Source organism: Dasypus novemcinctus, chromosome 18 (assembly GCF_030445035.2).
Source record: "Dasypus novemcinctus isolate mDasNov1 chromosome 18, mDasNov1.1.hap2, whole genome shotgun sequence".
Lineage (NCBI taxonomy): Eukaryota > Metazoa > Chordata > Mammalia > Cingulata > Dasypodidae > Dasypus > Dasypus novemcinctus.
The window spans coordinates 5,451,262-5,465,326 of NC_080690.1; the positions used below are offsets into that span (position 1 = coordinate 5,451,262).

Genomic DNA, 14,065 nt, shown 5'->3' on the forward strand with positions numbered 1-14,065 from the left:
AATTAAAAATGGGCAAAATATTTGAACAAACTTTTCAGATGGCTAATAAACACTTAAAAATATGCCGAACATCTTTAGAGAGAAATGAATGTTAAAACCACAGTGAGATAGGCTAGAATGGGTAAAATGGAAAATACTGACACTAGCACATGTTGGTGAGAATCTGGGGCAGCTGGAGTTCTCTGTGGAATGCAACTTGGTAGAGCCAGTTTGGAAAGTATTGTATAAAGTTAAACCTACACTTACATGACCCAGCCATTTTGTGCCTAGACATTTACCCCAAAGAATAGAAAACATAAACTCCACACAAAGACTCATATGTGCAGGTTCTTAGCATAATTTATAGCAGCCAAAGACTAGAAGCAGCTCAAACATCCACTGATGGGTGCCTGGATAAACAAATTGCAGTGTAACTGTTTGATGGAATACGACTCAGTAATAAAAGTGAATAAAATATCCATACCGTCAATAGCATGGACTGTATGATTACATTTATATGAAATTCTAGAAAAGGCGAAATGCCACTCAGAGCAGATCAGTTGAGGCCTAGACATGGGAGGGGATGGGCAGCAAAGGGCCATAAGGAACATGAGTCTTCGCTGCGGTGTGGCTACACAATTGCATACAGCTCCCCCAATCCATCTAACTGGCCAGTTAAAATGGGGGAATTTTAAGTGACACTGTAATAAAAAATTAACATTCTCAGTGGCTGTCGTTTGTTCATCTTGGCCATCTCTTTAAACTTCCTTCATTGTCACTATCTTCAAGAGATATTTAGTTTGTACTTGTGCCAGTGTTTCATCCAGTTTGCTCTTTCAGGGTCTTGCTACTGCTGATTGAGTAAGCCTAATGCAATGGTCAAAAATGGTTCCGGGACAAGTTTCCACCTTGAGTTTTCACTGTGAAAACCACTGCCCTCCGCTGGCAATGCTGGCGGCTTCACTGGGGGGACCTGGGGGGGCATCCTGTGTCCCCTCAAGATCATCAACACGTAATTTAAACAACAAAGTTGGCAGTAAAAAGAATTTCATTTACATTTTTTTATTGCTTTCAATGTCATTAGTTTTATTTCCTTTATTTTAAATGGCAGAGAAGGAAGCGCAGATCCCTCACTTCAGCTCTCAATGGGAATAAAACTGTCTCCACTGTCATAATAAATTGGAATGCCTTTATTATCTTTTGCCATAAAGGAGGCAGTCTAATGTTGAATTCTGGCCTCACTAACTTGGAACCTTTCTGAACATCCGTTTTCTCACCTATAAAATGGGATAAAGTCACCAGACCAACAAGGAAAACAGAGCAAAGCTGCCGAGCCTCAGGGTTTCAGTGCGTGCAGGTCTGCTTGAATCTGAATATCATTTGAGGTGAGGAAAAAGTGCATGTTTCCTTCTGTTATTTTACGATGCTGTCCTGGATGGAATCACTACCTCGAAGAACCTGTTCCTAATTGTAATGCATTCCAGGGGGTGTGAACCCAGTGGCAGTAGGACCTCTGGGAGAAGTTATTTTTAGTTTAGGTGTGAAGTGACCCTACCGAATTAGGATGGGCCTTTATCCTATTGCTGGAGCCCTCTAGAGAAGGCCTTGGAGGGAAAGCCACGGAAGAAGCCGGAAGTCTATACAGCCCAGAGGAGAGCGGATGCAGCACCACGTGACAGAAAAGCCAAGACCAAGAATTGTGCGCAGCGAGCCCCAGAAGGCTGCAGACCTTGGGGAGAAAGCATCGCCTTGCTGCTGCCTTGAATTTGGACTTCTAGCCTCAAAACTGCCGGCCAATAAACTCCTGTTGTTTAAGCCAACTCATCGAAGGATACTGGTTTTAGCAGCTGGGAAACTACAACGGATGCAAACTTCTGCTCCTATATCACAAACTTTAAAGTGGGAGTTGGCGAACTTTTTCTATAAAGGGTCAGGTAGTAAATATTTTTGGCTTTGTGGTCCATATGGCTTCTGTAAAAACGACTTGACTACTACGACTCCGCCAGTGTAACAGAAAACAGCCCCAGATGATACATAAATGAATGGATGTGGCTGTGCTCCAATAAAACTTTATTTACAAAAACAGACTGGATGTTTTTGGGCTGGATGCTGTAGGCTTTTCATCCTACTTTAAAGAAACATCAAATAGATTCTACCAGGTTACTTCCTTGTCCCCCAAATTCTTTCAAGGACTATGGTTGGGTTGGGATGTTACCTTACCCTCAGACTTAAAACTCTGACTTCGTGCTTTCACAGAACAAACCCTCCCTTGCTAAGGGTTTTGGCCCATTTCTATGCAGCTTCTTGCCATGGGGTGTAACGGTGGCACACGGGGAGGCTGGCTGCGGTGAGAGAGCATCCAGCCATGGGCTCCCTGGTAACTCACTCCTCCTTGTTTCAACCCATTTTCTCACAGGGCCCTTTTTACTAGGAAGAACACCTTGGGTTAGGTATATAAGAAAACAAAAACCGCTGTGCTCGGCAGGCATCACTCCTGCTTCATTGAACAATACTAAGAAACAGCTGCTTCTGTGTGGGGCCAGGCTGAGATGCGTTTTGAAGTCAAGTGGGTTAGTGGTAACACCTGTTCTTAACTGACTTTTGGGCTGAAACTACCTGTTTTATAGTCACAGAACTTTAGACGGTTGACTGAGTACCTCGCCTGCTCCGTGGGGAGAGCCAAAGCTCCTTTATGAGAATGGGCTTGGCTCCTTCCACAGGAGCCCGGCAGCGGGATCACCGCGGTTCTGGAGAGGATCCCTCCCTTTAGGTGAGATCATATCGGCACATTGCGGATCTCAGACAGAGTTCAAATGCCTCTGTCTTTTTTGTTGCGGTGCTAGCATATATACAGCATAGAATTTTCCATTTTATCCACTTTCTGCACCTGTCTTTAATCAGCGATATTATTTTGATGTGTGTAGGTCAGGGGTCTCCCGAGTCGGGAGCACAAGGCAGTCCCCGTGGGTAAGGAGAAAATACTGACACATCTATTTCCATGTCCTTTGAGGCTGAGGGCAAGGTAAGGCTTCCTGCTATTTAGAGTGTGGGATGGTACCAGTGGCCGTGTCTCTTATAAATCGATGGGTGAAGGTGAGGCCTGGGTGCAGAGGCCTCTGCTTCTGGGAGGCGGAGCCAGGGGGTCGGGCGGCCCTGGATGTCAGCGTCTCGGCCAGCAGAGGCTTCCAGCTGGCGTCGGCTCTTCAGAGGGTAGCCGTGGGGAGCCGGGCTGGCTGTGCTTGGAGGGCGTGCACTTGGGGTCCGGAGGGCGGCGTGTGCCGCCGCTGCTCAACACGTGCGTGCACACACACACGCCTGAGCTTTTACTCCTTGACAGTCAGGCCGACAGGACTGCCCCCTAGTTTTTCCGGCTCCTGGGAGGTGTGGGTTCTAATTGTCCCTGCGGCCCTGTGGAAGATTTGTCTCTAGAGCAGAGGCTCCCGAGCGGGCAGCCCAGGCAGGGCTCCCTTGAGAAGCTGGCGAAGCTGCTGGAAAATCGAGATGCCAGATATTCCAAGTCTGTACGGCCCACAGACAAGGAATGGTTTTCCCATTTTTAAAGGGTGGTTAAAAAAATGACAACATCGGCAAATAACAAAAACCGTAAAGAAGCAGTTGTGACAGAGACCAGATGTGGCCCACAAAGCCCCAAATATTTACCGTCTGATCCTTTTCAGACAAAGTTTGCTGACCCCTGAACTAGGGCAGCACGGGCGGGCCTTGGAAATGTCACGTGGAGCAGGAAGAAAAGCGGGTTGCAATACGTTCTACCCGATATAACAGGAATTCCATGAAATTTTACAGACTACTCGAAATAGAACTATGTGCTGTGTGTGTCTGTGTATGTGTCTCTGTGCGTGTGCATATAGGAAAGGTATAAAACAAGGTGTTGGGTACACACTGATTTAGGATAGCTCTTGTCTCTGGGGAGTGAGGGTTGGAAATAGAAAGGCGAGGAACGCAGTAGTCTCACCTTTAGCCATGCTGTTTTACTTCCTGAAGAGGGGAGGAAGTGGAGGGGAGCGAAGGAGGAATATGTATTTCTTTGTACCCAGCCATTCCCTTTTTCCCCACTTCAGATCCTCATCCACACACACTGATCAGAAGCTCCAGGGGAAGAGCCAGGCATTTGTATTTTAAATGTTTCCTTCGTGGTTCTGATATACTCCAGCATTTAGGAACCAAATGAGCTGTTTGCTTTTATCCCTCGTGACAGCCGTGTAACTCAAGGACGACAGGCAGCGCAGAACAAAAGGTAGCGTCAGCGAACTGTCGCAAACTTCTTCTAGCTGCTTTCTCTTCTTTGTGAAACTGAATTCACCGTTCTGTCATGCGCATGCTTCAGTGCTGGAAGCTTCTGAAGACCTTCTGGAACCTGCTGCTCTGGGCCCCCTCACCTGGGGGTGTTCTATCATCTTACTGGATTGGAGTCTTCCAACATCGTCAGCATGAAATGGCTTCACATTTGTACTCTGAAATTCACCCTCCTCTTCCTCCTTGTTCCCACTGACATGTTCACAAGTGGACCTGGAACCGAGCATGCTGTCAGGATGCCTAGAACCCCTCTCCTTGATGGTCCCGAGCTCCCAGGGCGTCAGGGGCCTCCTAACGGACGCGTGTCTGAGCCACTCCTCCAGGGAGAAGGTTTTGGCTGGGCTTGGGCCAGGACTGAATAGGTCAACGTTTAAAAGGTTCCCTGGGAGTCTGCTCTGCATTCCGAGTTTAGGTCCCCTCCCATCTCCCCAGCTGATCTTGCACAACGATGACATCCTGCAGCGATCTGCCACCCAGGGCCACCCAGGGTTGTGTGCTCATGAAGGAAATGGCAGGTGACTCCTGGGCATGATTCATGGTATCCAGCCTCCTCAGGACCCTCCTGCTCTCATATCCCTCTCTTGTGAAGCCTGATTATTTGCCCTTTTAGAGTCTCGCCTAATTTCTTCCCAGTCCTCAATCCCAGCTCCATCCCTTTAGCCTCTGCAGATGAAATTGCTTCCTACTTTACAGAGAAGATGGCGGCCCTCCAATGGGAGGCCTCTTGGCTTCCATCGTGTGTTTTTCCTTCGATTCTCACGCAGAGTTATATTTAGCAAGCCAGTGAGATAATCAAGGCAAGTGACAAGGAGGACTGGAGTGGGAAGGGGAGGTGGGGAGGCTGGAGGTCCTGGGTGTCAGGCTCCCGTCAGCTCAGTGGCTGGAAGAGTGGAGAGAGTCAGGCTCAGAGGCTGGTGGTACCATCAGCAGAGGCACAGGTTTGGAGAGGAAGACGACACGTTCAATTTCAGAAAGGCGCTGTGCAGAGGGCCAGCGAGGCCCCGGAAGGTCTCCTCCTCCGTTCTGTCCAGAGGCCTGGCTTGGGGCCTTGCACCTGGGGCCTTGTGTCTGGTATTGGCACGTGGGCTTCCCTGGTGACCCCGCTTAACGCTGTTACCACTGCAGTCATAACATCTATTTTTCTTACCTTCATTTCTTCCATTTTCTAATCCACAATTATACCAGCACTTTCTTAGAATGTAAATATCAAGATCAAAAGGCTTTAGGTTAAAACTGGGCTAACCCTCTCAATTAGAAGTGGAGTGGACTTCACCATCCCAGAATCCTCAGGACTTGGGAGTGAACTATGGACTTACTGGTATTCTACTATAGACTTACTGTGATTCTAGCAGTGGAAGAAATTATATCAGTGATGTGGAGGCAGTGGCCACTAAAGGTTCTGAGGGCAGGGCGAGGGAAAACAGGTGTAATATGGGGGCATTTTCAGGACCTGGAAATTGTCCTGAATGACACTGCAATGACAGATACAGGCCATTATATATCTTGCCATAACCTACAGAATTATGTGGGAGAGAGTGTAAACTACAATGTAAACTATAATCCATGCTTAGTGGCAATGTTCCAAAATGTGTTCATCAATTGGGATGAATGTACCACACTAATGAAGGATGTTGTTAATGTGGATAAATATGGGTGGTGTGGGGAGGGGCTTATGGGAATACCCTATATTTTTAATCTAAATATTAAAAAAAAAAACAACAATGAAGAAAAAACTCAAAACTGGGCTAATATTCCATAAATAGGAACTATTTGATACACATTTTTTTTTCATTTTCTTATTTATATTTACTCAGCATAATAATTCATCAAGTAAACATAATATTTCATATATTATAGTCATTCCTACCAGTCAGAGAAAGAATAACTGAATCCTGCATTTATCATTTTCCCTAAGGCCTAACTTCTATCTATGAATTACCATGAGTCTTAGAAAGGCAAGGCATCTACTTTAAACTTGAAAAAGATATTCTGACAGTTTGCAAATAGAAATTGTACTCCAGTCGACCATTTAACCAATTTGGACACGTTTTTATTCACTCAAGTTCAGTGACATCTGTAGGAAGTTTTGCTTATCACCCATTTTGCAGAACAGCAATGAATGACTTTGCACAGTTCCTCAGATTGGCTGGCAGGGGTTAAGGTGCCTCTGAACATGAGTTGGAGTACTTCAAATGTAAAAATTTCTCTCTTATCGACATAAACCAAAGATGAACTTTTCCCCTGGGGTAAATTTTCTTGGAAAGATATATGGGAAAAAAATGGCTTCAGTGACCTGGTGAAGTTAGGCTTTCCTACTTGTGCACACGCTGATGTTAGGCCAACTTACAAGCTACACTGAAGAGCGTGATGAGCAGGAGGGAGACTGTGCTGGAGCGCAGGGCCCCCGCTGCATTGCAGTCCACTTTGGAATTCTTGCAGGAGCACACTTGCACCCTGAGGTCTGTGACGTTCGTCATGGGTGGTTTCCCTGAATCTGTCACCATGATGGGCAGGTTGTAGTTTGCTTTGTTCAGATTTTGCAGAAGGCTCACCAGGGCGTGCGTATCTGTGAAGACAAGGACGGCCTTCGTGAGAGCGGATGAGACTTTTCCAAGTAAAAGGGTGAGGTTTTGGCAACTACAAGCACACAAGACAGGCATTGAGTTTTAATTTACCACCATGTGAAGGTTTAGATTTAAATGCATTAACAATAACTTGAATTAAAGATTCACTTCCTCTGTGACAAGTACCCATGGCTAGCAGCTTTCATTTCAGTGCAGATATAGAACATTTCCATCATCTCAGAGACTTCCAGGATTCAGCGATACTATAAGTAATTTCACTTTTGAGAAGATCAATGAGTGCCAAGAACTTGTGCCTGCAAACCTCTCACCCCTGTAAAGCAACCTTGACAAAGATCACTTTCAATAACTAGAAACCGGTTTTTTCTATCTCATCATGGGCAGGACCCCCAAGTGTGGCCACAGAGGTGGGCTCTGTGGTTCATGTCTTTACCAAGCCTCAGCCCACAGCTCTGGGTTTCCATAGGAACCACAAAAGGAGCTTGGGTCTTTGCGCATCCCTTCCTCTTTCCTAATCCCAGGTTTGGTGGGATTATCTGCCATTAACCAGCCCACTGGGCTGCTCTTGAACTCCAGGCCGTAGTCTTTTCAGTCACTCAGATGACTAGGAACTTTTTTTTTTTTTTAATTGACTTTTCCTGGGCACAAACATTGTTATGTATTTGAAAAAAAATTAGGGAACAACAAAAAGGGTTTAGAAGACCTCTTATCTATTAAATAAAATCAGGCAGAGAAACAAAGGGCCTGATGAGAAAACAAAAACAGATGAAGAATTATCATCACAAGACGGTGGTGGCAGCAGAAATGATCAAAGAAGATAATCACTGCAGTGAGATGGAAGATTAACTCAAAAAACATTTTCAGATCTTCAAGAAAAAGAGGAACTCTTGAAGGAGAAAGTTCCAGTTGGAAAGAACTGGTGATGATTATTCAAATCAGCTCCTACAGACATAAGAACTAGCAAATGAAACACTAACCCCTCAAACAAGAGAAGGGCTGTTTTAATTAAAAATATTCAGTGTAATAGAAGTCATTCTTTAAAAAAGCAATAAAATAGACAAAACAGGCAAATAGAATCAATAATAAGAGAAGGGCACTAATAAAATAAGATATGGGATAGGGCCATAACAATAGATATGAGATTTTTTAATGGAAAATTTTATGCACAGTTGTACAATACATTTCAAAACGTAATGAAATGGGTAATTCCCCACCCCCTTAAAAACTCCACCATGGATGTAAGAAGAAAGCAAGCTAAGTCAATACCGGATAAATTCATTATTGAAGACAGAGTGTGCTATCTAGTTTGTGAGTTTTTTTTTTTTTGGCGGGGGAGAGCTTTATTGGAAATCAAGGTGAATCTAGTAGTTCACATTTGCCATGGGGAGGAAAGTGGGCAGGGCATTGTAGATTTAAGGACACTTTATAAATCAATACCTTGATATTTTAGTCTCAGTAGGGCAGATGATAAATGTTAGCCCAAGTTTTGAATTTTACTTGGCCACATGAAAAGACTGGTGGAAAGGAAAGTTCCAGCATGTTTCAGAAATGAGGAAAAGGACACGTGGGAGAAGTTGGCAAATCAAGGACAAAAGCCATGGACCTGAGAGAAGAAGCCAGGACTGCTGTGAGGGTTGAGTCGGGTGTGGGGAGGAGGTCTCGTCCTGAGGGGAAGAGGGAGGGGAGGCTGAAGGAGTTCTGAAGGTGGTTATACCAGCGCCTCTCTTTTTAGACTTTTATGGAAGTAGCGCACCCGGGCAGGCTCACCTACATGCTGGTGGAAGTGGACGTGGAAAGTGCCCCAAGAGAGACGCCGAGCAGGCTAGTCGCAGAGGAAGAGGCTGTGGAGTTTGATTGAAAGGAAAGGGGGGGAGCAGAGTTGGCCCAATGGATAGGGCGTCCATCTACCACGTGGGAGGTCCAGGGTTCAAACCCCGGGCGTCCTTGACCCGTGTGGAGCTGGCCCATGCGCAGTGCTGATGCGCGCAAGGAGTGCCGTGCCACGCAGGGGTGTCCCCCGCGTAGGGGAGCCCCACATGCAAGGAGTGCGGCCCCAAGGAGAGTCGCCCCACACGAAAAAAGTGCAGCCTGCCCAGGAATGGCGTCGCACACACGGAGAGCTGACACAGCAAGATGATGCAACAAAGAGAGACACAGATTCCCGGTGCTGCTGCTAAGGATGGAGCAGTCACAGAAGAACACACAACAAATGGACACAGAGAGCAGACAACTGGGGGTGGGGGGTAGGGAGAAGGTAGAGAAAGAAATAAAAAATCTTAAAAAAAAAGAACGGAAAGAGGACAGGTTCAGGAAGAACAAAGAAACGCAATCTTGGGGCTGGGATGGCAGCAGCCAGGCACCACGGCTTTAGCAAAAGAGCCAACGCTGTGCATGCGCTGTGGGAAGATAAGAAGGCGGGAGAGGAGTGCGTGCTGCGTTTCTGAGAAGCTGGCACTCAGCATTTCCACACACTGTGTTCATCTGCTGGTGGGAACACCCTAAGCCTTCATAACCTCTAAGCAACTTATGGTACGCAGGAGTCCCCAGAGCAAGGCCTGTGGGAGCCGCACTCACTGTTGATCTTGGAGATCTTCCAGACCTTGTCGGGAACGGCCTGTTTGTGGATTTCAAATTTGAAGGGATCTGTATTTGGGTGAAGATCCTTATCTGAAGCTCCCAAAATGACGACACTGAGGTTTTTGGCGTCATCGCAGACTTCGGCGACCGTGGGGTAAATGAAGGGGGCGTTGTCGTTCACGTCTTCCAGGGTTATCCGCAGAGTCCCAGTGCCGGTGGCGGGAGGGTTGCCTTCGGGACAAAGGGAAGAAGTGAGAACGCGGCCGGGACAAGGCAGTGTTAACTTTCCACGGCGCTTTGTGCCATGTTGCAGACATTTACTATTATCAACAGCTTCAACCAGGACTAACAATATCTATTCCCAATAAGAGAGGACATAGTTCACGTGAAGCTGAGTCGTTTACAAAGCCTTTAAGTGTGCATAAGACTTTGGATTGAAGTTCTTTATGTGTAAGCACTTTACCTTTAGATCGCTACCAACATGGAAGTTGGCCCAACACAAGGAAGGCCATCGGAAGGGGGGAGAACAGGTGGGAATATCTCTTGCTTATTAAATGAAACATTTATCTAAATATCTAGGTATTCGACATTGGCAGTACAGGGCTGGTGCAGAGTTTGCGAGAGAAGACTGCGGTGTATTTGCAGTAGCTATCCCCCAGTTAGGTAGTGGACTGAAGGAGAAAGACCTGTTTCAGGGGTCGTCTTCTGGGGTTTTGATAAAGGCTCGCAGGTGGCTGAGGGTGTCCCTCATTGGCCTTGTGTGGCTGACCCCCCAAGACAGGGCAGATTTATTGAGGTGGGCTGCCTCTGAGAAATGAAATCACTAGTTGGCTCCTAGGATGGCGACACAATCATTATATAATCTTTGGGCCTTATTTTTAAAAACTTCCATTTTTAGTTTTTCAGGAAATACTCCCTGGTTTTAAAATTCTATTTTAGGAAACATTATGTTCAGAAGCCCTTAGAATCCCCTGTCCAGTTAAAGAATAGGTGTTTGGTATTAGTGAGACTCAGCTTAACTTGGTTTGCCTTTCTCTACATTCATTTTTTTTTTTAGGAGTTACTGGAACTTGAACCCAGTACCTCGTACTTGGGAAGCAGGTGCTCAACCATGGAGCTACATTCACTCCCTGCCTTTCCCTACATTCATTTTTGATCCTCTGTGCCTTGGATCCTCCTGGGACACACCATTCATGAACAGTTTCTAATCTCGTGTGAGAAATGTTAGGGACAATTCTGCAGGCCACAAATAGTAAATGCCAAGAGGATTCGATGTGCCTGTGACCACACTGCTCCAGTGGCTGGCTCTGTTTTCCGTTTTCCCCCCTCATTTCCCGGATGCCCAGTCTTATTTCATGTTGTACTGTGATGGCTCGTTTCCTGTGTTAGCCTGGCTGGGTTATGCTGTCAGTCCTTGGGCCAGGGCTGCCTGGGTGGTGCTGGGGGGGTATTCTGTAGGTAGAATTAGCATCTGAGATCACCTGGCCTCAAGGAAAGTCACCTTGATCCCACGCTGGGTCTTATCAGTCAGTTGGAGACTTAAATGCAAAGAATCGAGGGCTCTGGGAAGAAGGACTTCAGCCCAGGACCTCACCTTCCCCTCCTCCCTGAGTGTCCAGCCTCAGGAATTTGGGCTCAAGACTTCAGCATCACTCACCAGAATTTCCAGCCTCTGGCCTGCTCTACAGAAATTCGGACTTGTCGGACCCCACAATCCGCGAGCGAGTTCCTAGTAATCTCTTTACGTACATCCGTCCATACACATGACACACGCATGTGCACACAGACCCTGTCGGCTCTTTCTCTGGAGAACGCTGAGTGACACATGGACTAAGTCTAGTTCCGAACCACACATTAATTTGAAAGTTCAGTTATAGAATCCCAGGGGGGCTTGAAGGGGGCTGAGTACTTGACTGAGGTTAGAGTGCCCGTGCCAAAGCAAGGCCTGGCAGATTCTGCTGGTAAAGAAACAAGGAGCCCTTTTCCAGCACAGATGGTTTGTGGCTCACATGGAAAGCAAAGGTGGCCCTTGCCCAGGGATGCCCCACAGCCAGGGGAGCCGGGGTGCAACCTGGACGAGGGCCCACCCTGCTGTGGGGGCCGGCGCCTTGCTGCCGTTAGCGTTCACAGGCTGCAGCTTGGCCTGGAGGCCACAAGAGACTGCCGGTGACAGCTTCCAGGGGAGACGCCTTTGGGGCAGCTCCTCAGAAGCCTCCCAGCCAGAGGTTCAGGGAGCCTCAAGAGGCTCAGATCAGCTGCTGTCCAAGCCTTGCCCTGGAGGCCTGCGGAGCCGCCAGGCGCCAGCTGGGAGCTGTCTCGGTAGGAGGATGCACTGAAGTTGGTGGGGGGGGGCGGGGGGCGAGGCTGGAAGGGCGGAGGCGCCAGGGGCCTTGCTTTCATGACAAGGAGCCTGTGCTCACTCTGTGGACGGCGGGAAGCCACCGGAGGATTTCCACAAGGGTAAATGGAACAATCTGATCTGACTTATTTCTAGAAACACAGCAGAGGCATTGAGAGGAGATGGAAGCCGTAGGGGGGGAGACCGGCCAGTAGCGGGTTGTGAGGCGGGTGGTTTGAACAGGAAAGAAGTGTCTTCCGTTGGGGACTAGGCTTTCGAGTGAGGCTGCCGGCAGAGCAGCATCTGAGGGGGGAGTGGGAAGACAGTGGGACCAGCTTGGAGTGTGCCAGTGGCCCGCAAATCTCCGGCACCGCGTGGGAGTGCGTAGAGCGCAGGGAAATGCCCAGGCTGAGGTCGAGGTGGGGAGTCGTCAACTGACGGGCGATTTAGAATGTGGCGAGTGGAGTTCCCCGAGGTGAATGCAGAGAATGACCTAAGGTAGAAACTGGGAAAACCAATGTTTAAAGAGCAGATAATTTTACAGGAGACAACGTGGGACAGAGGAGGCAGTGATCAGCAGCTAAGTGTGGTAACCAGGCCCCAAAGGGTGAGGAGGGGAGAACTGATGAGATTTGGCAAGGAGAACATTACTGGTGGCTTAAAAAAACTTTTAAAAAAATTAAATAGACTATTTTATAGAGCAGTTTTAGGTTAGCAGAAAAATTGTGCATGAAATAGAGTCCCACATCCTCCCACCCCCACTGCTGCCTTATTGCCTCGATTATTAACACCTTGCATCAAGGGGGTGTGTTTGTTATAAATGATTAACTATTATTGGCTCATTTCATGAACTAAAAGCCAGAGTTTATATCGGGGTTCACTCTGTGTTGTGTAGTTATATGGGTTTTTTTTTTTAAAGATTTATTTTTATTTTTCTCCCCTTCCCCCCCATTGTCTGCTTTCTGTGTCCATTTGCTGTGTTTTCTCTGTGTCCACTTGCATTGTCAGGTGGCACTGGGAAATTGTGTCTCTTGTTGTTGAGTTATCTTGCTGTGTCAGCTCTCCGTGTGTGTGGCACCACTCCCGGGCAGGCTGTGCTTTTTTCACGCGGGGCGGCTCTCCATGCGGGGCGCACTCCTTGTGCGTGGGGCTCCCCTACATGTCACGGCATTCCTTGTGCTCAGCAGTACTGTGTGTGGGCCAGCTTACCACATGGGTCAGGAGGCCCTGGGGATCGAACCCTGGACTCTCCATATGGTAGGCAGATGCTCTTTCAGTTGAGCCACGTCTGCTTGTCTATATGGGCTTTGTCATGCAGCCACCATCACAGTAGCCCACAGAATGGCTTCACTGTCCTAAAAGTGCCCTGGGCTCCACCCCTTCATCCCTCCCTTCCCCCTTCATCCCTAGGCAACCACTGAAATTTTTCCAGTCTCTCTAGCTTTTCCTTTTCCAGAGTGCCAAAGAGTTGAAATCATACTGTGTATAGATTTTTCTTCTTTCACTTAGCAAAGTGCATCTCTCCATAGCTTGATAGCTCATTCTGCCTATCCCCAAATAAGATTCCATTTGGGAGATAACACATTGTGTTTATCCATTCACCTAGTGAAGGACAGCTTGGTTGTTTTCAAGTTTGAGGTTATGAACAAAGTGGCTAGAAATATTCACGTGCTGGGTTTTGTGTGGTGGTCCCTTTTCAGCTTATGTGGATAAGTACTCAGGAGTGTAATTGCTGGCTTGTATGGTGAGACTATGTTTAGCTTTATAAGGTACTGCCAGGCTGCCTTCCCGACGGGCTGTACCATTCTGCATTCCCTTCATCAGTGAATGAGTTTCTGCTGCCCTGCATTCTTGCCAGGCTTTGGTGTTGTCAGTGTTTTGGATTTTAGCCATATAGGTGTGTCGTGGTAGCTCACTGTGGTTTAAATTAGCAGCTCCTTAATAACATTTGAGGCTGAGCTGCTTTTTGTACACTCACTTGCCACTTGTGCATCTTTAGCGAAATGTCTGTTCAGATCTTCTTGCCTGTTTTGTAATTCGGTTGCTTTCTGATTAAGTTTTAAGAGTTCTTATATATTTGGGATACAAGTCCTTTACCAGATATGTGCTGTACACTGGTGCCTTTTGGGGAGTAGTTTCTCTGAGTGGGGAAGAAGGCAATTTGAAGGGAGCTGAGGGTGAGTTTTCAGAGAGCAAGAGCCTATGCCCTTAGTGGAGCTGGTGGGAATTTAAAATACAGCAACGCCCAAAGGCCGTTAGAGTAAACATTCAAATA

General features: G+C 47.2%; 1 protein-coding gene across 6 annotated transcripts in view; it reads right to left on the reverse strand.

Annotated features, from left to right (window-relative positions):
- CDH13 (cadherin 13) overlaps positions 1 to 14,065 on the reverse strand; it is a 1,112,406-nt gene that overhangs the window by 13,320 nt on the left and 1,085,021 nt on the right. For 4 of the 6 annotated variants that reach the window (XM_058279651.1, XM_071209046.1, XM_058279650.2 and 1 more), the window contains 2 exons: positions 9,450 to 9,683; positions 6,641 to 6,859 (listed from right to left, as the gene is read on the reverse strand). In XM_058279651.1, the coding sequence (XP_058135634.1) occupies positions 6,641 to 6,859; positions 9,450 to 9,683 (453 nt within the window). The remainder of the gene's footprint in view (positions 1 to 6,640; positions 6,860 to 9,449; positions 9,684 to 14,065) is intronic. The other 2 variants (XM_058279653.2, XM_058279652.2) reach the window with 1 other exon arrangement.